The sequence below is a fragment of the Falco peregrinus genome, chromosome 6, assembly GCF_023634155.1.
Source record: "Falco peregrinus isolate bFalPer1 chromosome 6, bFalPer1.pri, whole genome shotgun sequence".
Classification (NCBI taxonomy): Eukaryota; Metazoa; Chordata; class Aves; order Falconiformes; family Falconidae; genus Falco; species Falco peregrinus.
Window position 1 is genome coordinate 4,937,604 of NC_073726.1, and position 10,201 is coordinate 4,947,804.

Genomic DNA, 10,201 nt, shown 5'->3' on the forward strand with positions numbered 1-10,201 from the left:
CACAGTTGGAGGTAGATGGTCCCTTATTCTACTCCCTCCAGAGTAAGACAAATTAAGTGGACTGTGTTGTAATTGCTCTAATAAGCCAAACACTCTCAGGATATATTCATGCTACCCAAGAACTCTAATAAGATATATACGGTCATATGTGGTATTGTTTCTTATGCTTTGGATTATCTATTCATATGCAGTTAGGAAAATTATTTTTCCTCTTGAGCAGAATTCTGTGGAGCACACAGGAGACTGGGTATCCATCATATAAACAGATAACATACAGTAGAATTTTAATCTCTGGTACTAGATGCCCACTCAGTATCTCAAAGTAGAACAAGCTCAGGACTTCCACAAACTTACAGCAAGAACTTCTGGCTTCTTAAAAATGAACTACAGCCTGCTGTCTGAAGCACTGGGGAGAAATTCTGACTTCATCAAAGTCAGTGACAAACAGACTTGTGCAATGGCACCTAGAAGTGACATGAGTCCTGTGTAGAGATGGACAGTAAAGAAAATCTTGTACTATGTGATTGGTACTTAAATTTACAGTTTTCATTGCAATCTACTGACCTAATTAATATTCTAGTAATTGCTGCCAAGCAGTCATCAAGAAAAGCATTTTCCTTTAAACTTGCCTATCAGGGATGTGGTACTTCTCATGGTCTTTGATTCAAGTTTTTGATTCTCAGAGAAGTAAGGAGGGGTGCAGAAGAGCAGCCAACTTGGACTTCAAAGTGCAGACTTTGGACTTTTTAGGAGCCTGGTTGACAGAGTCCCTTGGGAGGCAGTCCTGAAGGGCAAAGGAATCCGGAAAGGATGGACGTTTTTCAAGAAGGAAATCTTACAATTGCCAGAGCAGGTCATCCCATGTGCCAAAGGATGAGCTGGCAGGGAAGAAGAGCAACCTGGCTGAACAGAGAGCTTTGGCTGGAACTCAGGAAAAAAAAATGAGAGTTTATGACCTTTGGAAGAAGGGGTAAGCAACTCAGGAGGACAAGAATGTCATAAGGTTATGCAGGGAGAAAATCAGAAGGGCCAAAGTCCAGCTAGAAATAATCTGGCCACTGCCATAAAAGAGAATTAAAAATGTTTCTATAAATACATTAGCAACAAAAGGAGGGCTAAGGATAATCTCTGTCTTTTACTGGTTGACAGGGGGAAACATAGTGAAAAGGATGAGGAAAAGGCTGAGGTACTTAATGTCTTCTTTGCCTCAGTCTTTGATAGTAAGACCAGTTGTTCTCTGGGTACCCAGCCCCCTGAGCTGGAAGGCAGGGACAGGGAGCTGAATGAAGTCCCCATAAACCAAGTGGAAATGTTTAGTGAACTGTTACACCACTTAGATACAAACAAGTCTGTGGGGCTGGATGGGATCCACACAAGGGTACTGAGGAAGCTGGTAGAAGTTATCACCAAGCCACTTTCAATCATTTAACAGTAGTTCTGGCTCACTGGGGAGGTCCCAGTTGATGGGAGGTTAGTAAATGTGAAACCCATCTACAAGGAAGGCTGGAAGGAGGATCTGGGGACCTACAGGACTGCCAGCCTGACCTCTGTCTCAGGGAAGGTTATGCAGCAGATCAACCTAAGTGTCATCATGTGGCATGTGCAGGACAACTTGAGGATCAGGTCCAGCCAACATGGGGTTATGAAAGGCAGGTACGGTTTGACAAACCTGATCTCCTTTTACAACAAGGTGACCCACTTCCTGGATTAGGGAAAGGCTGTGCATGTTGTCTATCTAGACTGTAGTAAAGCCTTTGGCAACATTTCCCACAGCATTCTCCTGGAGAATCTGGCTGCTCATGGCTTGGATGGGTGTACTGTTCTCTGAGTTAAAAGCTGGCTGGATGGCTGAGCCCAAAGAGTGGTGGTGAATGGAGTTACATCCCGCTGGCGGCCGGTCACAAGTGCTGTTCCCCAGGGCTCCGTGCTGGCGCCAGTTCTGTTTAGCATCTTTAGCAATGACGTGGTTGAGGGGATTGACTGCACCCTCAGTCAGTCTGCAGATGACACCAAGCTGAGGGGTGTTGATCTGCTGGAGGGCAGGATGTTCTGCAGAGGGATCTGGGCAGGCTGGATGAATGGGCTGGGGCCAGTTGTAGGAGGTTCAACAAGGAGAAGTGCTGGGTCCTGTGCTTGGGTCACAACAACTCCATGCAATGCCACAGGCTTGGGGAAGAGCAGCTGGAAAACTGTCTGGTAGAAAAGAACATGGGGTCTTGATCGACAGCCAGCTGAATATGAGCCTGCAGTGTGCCCAGAGGGCCAAGGAGGCTAATAGCATCCTGGCTTGTATCCAAAATTATGTGGCCAGCAGGACTAGGGAAGTAATCATCCCCCTGTACTCAGCACTGGTGAGGCTGCACCTAGAATACTGTGTTTTAGGAGTTTTGGGTCCCTCACTACAAGAAAGACATTTTGGTGCTAGAGCATGTCCGAAGAAGGGTAATGAAGCTGGTGAAGGCTTTAGAGCGCAAGGCTTATGAGGAGCAGCTGAGGGAACTGGGGCTGTTTAGCCTGAAGAAAAGGAGGCTCAGGGAGACCTTATCGCTGTCTACAGCTACCTGAAAGGAGGCTGTAGCGAGGTGGGTGTTGGTCTCTTCTCCCAAGGAACAAGTGATAGGACAAGAGGAAATGGCCTCAAGTTATGCCGGGGTGGTTTAGATTTGATGTTAGGAAAATTTTCTTCCCCGAAAGGGTTGTCAAGCACTGGAACAGGCTGTCCAGGGTAGTTATTGAGTCACCATCCCTGGAGGTATTTAAAAGACGTGTAGATGTGGTACTTAGGGACATGGTTCAGTGGTGGACTTGTTAGTGCTAGGTTAACAGCTGGACTCAATGATCTTAAAGGTCTTTTCTAACCTAAACGGTTCTATGATTCTATGTTTTTATTTTACAGTTTGGACTATTAGTATAAATAGTAAACAAGTCCTTTTTATGGTCACTTGGGGAATCCCTCTTCTCTTGCTTGATCTGTCTGGTTTTCTGGGAACTGATTAATTTACCTATAATGAGAAATGAAAGGGAAAAATACAGGAGGTGGAAGTGTAGATGTGCATTCTCTGCCTCTTCTCTGGACTCTTCATACTCTCTTCTATCATCTCTTCTTTTTATCTGTTGTTCCTATTATCTATCTCACTCATTTTTCATATCTTCATTAATAAATGATGTTTAAACTTCCCTGACTAACCTGTGCCTTTTCCACCCTCTCATTCCATTTTCTCCTGTCATTGTCCAAAGTTGTAAATTCACCTCCTGTTCTCTAATGTGTTCCTCTTCCTGTCATCACTTTATTTCAAGCCTGCTGTCTGCCCTGCCTCAGCATTTTTAAAACGCATAATTGTCTCCCCTCTTCTCTCCTTTTAAGGTGTTGATACCATATTCACATAGCAGGGATGTGCAAAGGGGAGAAAGTGATAGAAAGTCAGGAAGGAAGCTTTCGTATCCATAAAACGACAAAGCAGCAGGTATCTGCAAATGAATGTGATGGTACCTGAATACTCTCTCCATCCTGGGACCAATATGGTAGAGAAGCACACTATGAAAACACCAAACACACAGTCAATCAGCAGTTTATGCTGTTGCTTTTAGCTTTGGCTATTCCCGCATAAGTCAGCAAAGATGGAGCTAAGTCAACCTAATTCGTAACACAATAGTAGTTTACTTTCAGACTTAACAAACCAAAAAACTTTTGCTTTGTGTCTTGCTGCCTAAAATGTATTACTACCTTAAAAGTTGTGTTCTTTTCTAATGGGAAGAAAAATAGGGGGCATAGCAGAAACCCCAAGACACATTATAAAGGGGAAACAGAACAATTAATAGAAGCAAAACTTTAAATTAATTTCTCTTGCTGAACGTATATTTCAAAAGGGGAATATACCACAATAATCAACCAGGTTTTTTGCCTTCAGCCTGTCTGAGGCCATGTGGTTTGGAGATCTGATCACTAGTCCGAAAAGAAAAGGCTGTTTGCAAGATTTCTGGGGTGTTTTTTCCTGGAAAAGGTGAGAGGACAAAAGCAGAAATTTATGACATACACTTTATGCATTATAAGGAAAGTATTCATCTGTCTGTCTGTCTATCTATCTATCTATCTTTCTACATACATGTATAGAGACATCCATATGTTTCAAGCTGTCACTAAATTAATTTGGAGGCAGGTATTTCATTTACTGCTCTGAGGATTAGGTTAAAAACTCTAAATTTAATATGCCTTGAACCAAGTGAATTGGATTTTCTTTTGCTCTTTCACATTCACTGTTCAGTATTTTCTGGAGTTATGCATGGGATTTCCATCAGTAATAATAGTTCTGACCATTTGGAGACGGAACAATGCCAAAGAAGAAGATAGTGTTTGAATGTTCAAGTGGCATTTTGTAACAATCATGCTTGCTTAATACACCTCAAAACATTTTGTGTCATATGGTACCAGTGTAATCTTGAAACCATTTCTAAACTGCTATTTTGGGTGAGCATGAGTAGCTGGCTCCTTGTATAAATCAGCCATTCCTTTCTCATTTATGTTTGTAGTTTCTTCCAGTACTCTTTTTCTTTAAAAGTGTGAACTTTGGTTCTGTTTCGAACCACTGCTTCCATTCCATTTGCTTTTAAACCGGTTCATTTGGAAGTCCTTTGCCCATTTTCATTCTTCTGTGGGTTTTTGTTCTTTTTTCCTGCTGTGTATCTAAACCAAATTTCTGATTAAATTTACTATTAATAAACATTATTTACATTAATTTACGCTTGTAATAGCATCGCTAGAGGGCAGTATTGATTAAATTAGGTGCACTCTAGTGCTCATTGGAAACTTAAATGCAGAAAAGCCTCCAGCATAAACATCCTTGCATTTTTAATAAATGGTCATGGCTTTCATGTCCATTTTTCATCATATCCTATATGTAAAAAGTAATAGTCATATTAATCACCATGTGTATTAGAAATTGTTATATGTAACTTTAATGCAGGTAAAATAATATTCTGTGATACTATTTTTATGAAAAAGAATATGCATGGAACTTAGTAGAAAGTAGATGGCATTGAAGTTATTGTAAATTATCGTTTATATATGTGGCTTTATTAGAAATAATGATTAAAGTGTTAATTTTTTATAATAAATAAAAATATAGGTTTCTTCATATGTTGTTTCTGAGAGAAAATATTTGCTGTGAAAAATATATCTTCCAATTTGTTAACTGTCTGCTTGAAAAATCTCAGTACAGTATATTTTAAAATAATGGACAGCAAAGATAACCAGGATTGTAGATTAAGACACTGACTCATTTGTTCTTATTGATTTACAGGTCTCCTGACAAATGCAGCAACACAGAATCCTCGTAGGAGTGGTTTAGGCTCTGTGTGAGCTACTTAACTTAGTCAAGTTTCACTGCTGTTGATCATCATCCGTTATATGTCATCAACTCAACTGTCTGTTTCTCTGTATCTCATGAATGACAGCATAATTCCTCTACGTTATGAGCTAAAGTTTTTCTACCATACTAAGGATCACTGGACTAAGGAATATAGAAAAAGAGATATGCTTGGGCATTAGCAATACAAAAAAGTTCATGGTTAACGTTTCATCTACGTTATACACCACTGCTGGACTTGCTGTTACCTACATGTTTTAATCCGAAGAGTCTGCTACAATGAAGAGTATCATCCCAATCAGCCTTAGAGAAGACTGTTTTGCCTATGGGAGGACACTGAGGTGCAAAAGAGAAACTCTTCTTGTGCCCTAAACTGTCTGAATTGCTTTTATTTTCTTATACTTTCAGTATATACAATAGACCAAAGAGCAAAATCTATTTTAAAGTGGACACAATCTTACTGTTAACAGAGTTATGTCATTAAATTGTAGGAGGTCTCCACATAGACATGATTCCAGCTTTCACAAAGCTGATATGTTGTTGTCCAGCAGATGTCTTTATGGAAAGCTGCAGTAAAAACTAACTCAGAGACCTGCTCTTGAAATGCCACGTTCAAGAGAAAATAATGGAGCACTGAGAGAAAATGACATGTGTTTGAAAACCTTGGACAAAAAGAACACAAACTGTCTACACAGCACCTTTATTCCTCTGTACTTAGATTGACTTTCTCGTACTAAAATCATTTTCAGTTTTAACCAGTTAAACATGCCTCTTCTACAGTTCCATTTTTGATAGTTAAAGTTGGATAATACAGTATTTGCAAAGAGCATGTTTGGTCATCTGTGGCCTATGTCTCATCTGATACACCATTTAGCACCAGAAAGCAAATTAAAGAGAAAACAAAAGTAACACTTGTTTGAAAGAGATCATTAAATGTATTTTGAAAAGCCTAAAGTTATATATTTAACAGTTTTTATATGTTGTATATTTGTAGAAAATCCTATTTAACAATTAACGTGATAACTCTGACAGTCATGACAAGTGGTTCAGAGTTAAGTTGTGTTTTATTACTTCAGTTGTCTCTGAAGTGACTGGTGTCGTTTGCTTTCTTCCATTGGGACATTCTGGATGTAAAGCATGACCAGAGAGGACTGTGTAGAAAAAGCAAAGAATAATGTTGTTTATATTACATAAATGCATTCAACCATTGCACTGTTGGAAGGCATTTTTTATTTTTATTTTATTTTTATTTTTTTGTCTTTATGTACTGATAAAAATAGAGTGTAAAATATTTTACTCATTGCTCTTCATAGCAAAGTTTGTTTTTCTTTCTTACTTCCTATCTTTCTTTCATTTTCTTCCTTCCTTCTTTCCTTCCTCTCTTTCTGTCCTTCCCTTTTCTCTCTTTTTCTCTCTTTCCTTCTCTCTCTCTTTCTTTCTTTCTTCTCCTCCCCACCCCCCACCCACCGACACACACCGTAAGGGTCAGTTTGAAGCCTGTTCCTTGATCCCATTTTCAGTGTTTTACCTCATTGTTAGAAAGCCCACATTTTTGGCATTATTGGTTAGTGACAATTTAGAAAAGACAGCATAGACAAGGGGGAAATAATGACAAAACAGAGAAACAAGCAAAACCTTGTTCCCTTTTACTGTACCTTTCGGTATGTAAGTTTGGTACATATTGATATGATGCAATCAACAGGGGAGCTTAATTTCTTCCTGGCAAATGTATTATGGTTTCAAGTATACTACCTAATACTCCAATTAACTTTTAGTGTTATGCTAGTTCTATTCTACTAAAGAAAAATATATAGCGATTGTTCAAGTGACCATAGATGAAAGGTACAAAAATGAAAGTTGATTAAAGAAATTTTTTGAAGGCCTGCTCTAATACTGAGGCTTATTTAATGCAGAGGTTGCAGGAAACATGAACTATAGATCATTTTGTCTTCAAGTAAAATCAATATATACAAAATTCTTATTTAATCTTAGCATTTTGACCAGTGTCAAAGTAGCAATTAAAGCCCAGCCACTTGAAAAGTGTTATGGACTGACTGCACTATAAATGACCAATGTCAGGTTTAAAATGTCATGCAATAAATGATGGTAAATACATTTACTGTACATGTAGACCTCAAGAGCCAGATCCCTCACTCTACCAACTCTCTGTTTTGATTTATTTTAAAGGGAGTGTAGTAGCCTTATTTAGTAAACAGAACAATTAAAGATGTTACATCATTTTTGTTGCTTTACAGTATTCAGTTATGTGTTGGTTCAGCTAAATTATGAAAAATAAAGAAAATCCTTTTGTAAGTGAGACTTCTGTTCCCTGAGCATGACGTCACCAAAGGAATTTCACCTGATAATTAGTGAGGTGGGGCACAGAGATGAAGACTTAGCAATGGAATGGAAATGGAGGATGAGTTGTGTTTTGAAACTGAAGTTTTACCCTTCCCTTTTTAGGTCTTGGGTACCTTCATTCTGGTATGCTCAGTTATAGATCAGATTAAGGTCATTTATTTTCTAGAAACCAGATCCCACTAAAGGATCTAAGAATGGACATCTGAAATCTATACATCTTAAATCATACCTTCCTGTTGGTTCTGAATATGCAAGCTTATGTCTTTGTTTTCTGAGTACTTTAAATGCTCAACAAAAGAGAGATGTACATTGTTTATAAGGTCTACTCTGGTTAAGAAATATCAAAGACAAAATATTCTGATTATTCATCAGAGGTGCATTCTAGTTGCTGAGTCAACAGACACCTCAAAGCACTTAAAGTGTGTTTTGTACTTTTCACTCCTCCTCCAAAATGTACAGTTTTAAACAAACAAAATATACTGGCTGCCTTTGTCACTGTGAATTACTACTCTAAGAGCAGTGGTGAAATGTTTCTGTCTCAGGAACAATATATTTTCAGAATATTGTGAACTTCTAATTTTACAAAGCTAAGTTACATAAAAATTTGTTTGTTTCTGAAAGTATTTGATGTGCCTCTTCCAAAGCAAAATTTGAAACACAGAAGGGAATGTCTTGTTTGAATGCTATTAAATATCCTTCGTTTCTCAGCTTGCAAACAAGTAACTTTTTCAAAATATGCTTGAAAGGGAACAAAAGAATACAGAAAAAACACATAATAGACTAATAAAAACAACCTCTAGAAATGCAGTAAACCTTTAAACATTTTTTGAAAAAAGCTTCTCTCTTAGCCCAGGCAAGGACATATTTAATGACTACTTTAAACATCTGGGATATCAAATGGAGCAAATATTAACACACTATAGCAATGAATATGACACATCATTCACCAATTTCATAATTATGCTTTTAGCTTTTTTGGGGGTTGGGGTTTTTTTTGCCAATTCATTTCTTCTCTGCAGTAGCTCAGGTTTTATGCATGTGGTATCCTCAATCATTCACTTGTTTACTGAAACTGTACCCACATGCTGTTGCATAAATCTTTAACCCAGGCACTTACTATCTAATATAGCCTATTCATCACAATCGTGAGTACTAATTAGAGTTTCCAGAAGAAAATAAAGAATTCAACACTGTGTCTGAAGAGCCTATGTGAGTATAAGAAACAGCTGAACTAGAAGATGGTAAATTGATTGGTTGATAGGAAAATCAGAGCACTAACTGCCTGGGCCGCTGAACTAGTGGAAAGAAAAAAGCACAAGCCAACATCGCATGTAGACACAAGAAGCCAAAAAAAAAAAAAGAAAAAGGAATATTAGTTCAAGGAGAAAAAGCTGAACCAGCTTTCATCACATAAACCTACACATATACAGTATTTTCCCAATAAAAAAAATACAGAAGGCATATTCTTTTAAACCTCTTTGTATGATTTATATTAAGAATAGCATATACATGAGTAACAACCAAAGACTGGGAATGGGTTAATGGGTTGACTAGGGGTGTTGCATATGTGTACACAAGCAGTCACCCTTCCCATTAAAGAGACAAAAATGGAAGCATTTGGCACATAACCTTCTAAGATTTAAAACTATTTCAGATGAAAGATTGGAACAGTAAGATGTACGATGGTATTTTCTGTGAGGTTTGAAATGGACCTGGTGAAGACTAGGTTAGAACCACCACAAACCAGTGAAAAATAGCCCCAGTTTCTGATTCTCAAGGCAACGTTTATCACAATAGGCTTAGTCAGAGGAGAATTCCTCTAGCTGCGAGAATCCTTGGAAAGTCAAAGGCTTCCCAGAGAGCACAGGCAGCAGGTTACCATCACTAAGGCTTGTAAGAGACTCTCTGCCAGTATAAATTATATTAGTCTGCTATTTTGAAGTTGTTTTTCAAGCAACTTCAAGATGTGCTAAGGGTAAAAGTGATTTCCAGGTACTTTTATTCCTCCTGCTCCAAACATGAAGAAACTTCCCAAACACCTCAGTAATGGTGGTAATTTTGTGGCTGGAATTGGGTAATGATTCTCTGAGAGGAATGATTAATGCAAATGAAAGTGTTTTGCCACCTATGTGGTGAAAATCATAAAGGGCTGAGGAAGGTGGTGCATATACTGAAAGCAAAGAAAAGAAGTAACTTGTGCTTTCTTTTTTCTCCTTTCAGGTGTATTTTATAAATTACGCTTTTTTATTTACCCCACTCTCTTCAAAGAGAATTTATATCAATAGAATGTGGGAACTGTCAAACCAGTTCAGCTGTGTGCTTCCTCTTGGTTGATACCATGTCTTAACTGGTTTCTTTTTAAAATTAATGGTTTCTCTGGGTGGGAAAATATATCACAGCCCTCCCTGAAGTGAAGTTTCTTCTGGTTTTCCAGTTACTGTTTGGTGGATGTTTCACACCCTAGAAAAATGAAGTCT

At 38.2% G+C, this 10,201-nt stretch overlaps 1 protein-coding gene across 7 annotated transcripts in view; it reads left to right on the plus strand.

The window, feature by feature from the left end:
• The window catches only part of TAFA5 (TAFA chemokine like family member 5), a 444,933-nt gene extending 435,843 nt beyond the window's left edge, over positions 1 to 9,090 (plus strand). For 4 of the 7 annotated variants that reach the window (XR_008747922.1, XR_008747924.1, XR_008747925.1 and 1 more), the window contains 2 exons: positions 3,909 to 4,001; positions 5,298 to 9,090. Coding sequence is in view for 2 of the 7 variants with exons in the window: in XM_027793804.2 (XP_027649605.1) it covers positions 5,298 to 5,306 (9 nt within the window). In the remaining 5 variants the exon portion in view is untranslated. The remainder of the gene's footprint in view (positions 1 to 3,908; positions 4,002 to 5,297) is intronic. The other 3 variants (XR_008747923.1, XM_027793804.2, XM_027793810.2) reach the window with 1 other exon arrangement.
• Positions 9,091 to 10,201: the final 1,111 nt, after the last annotated feature.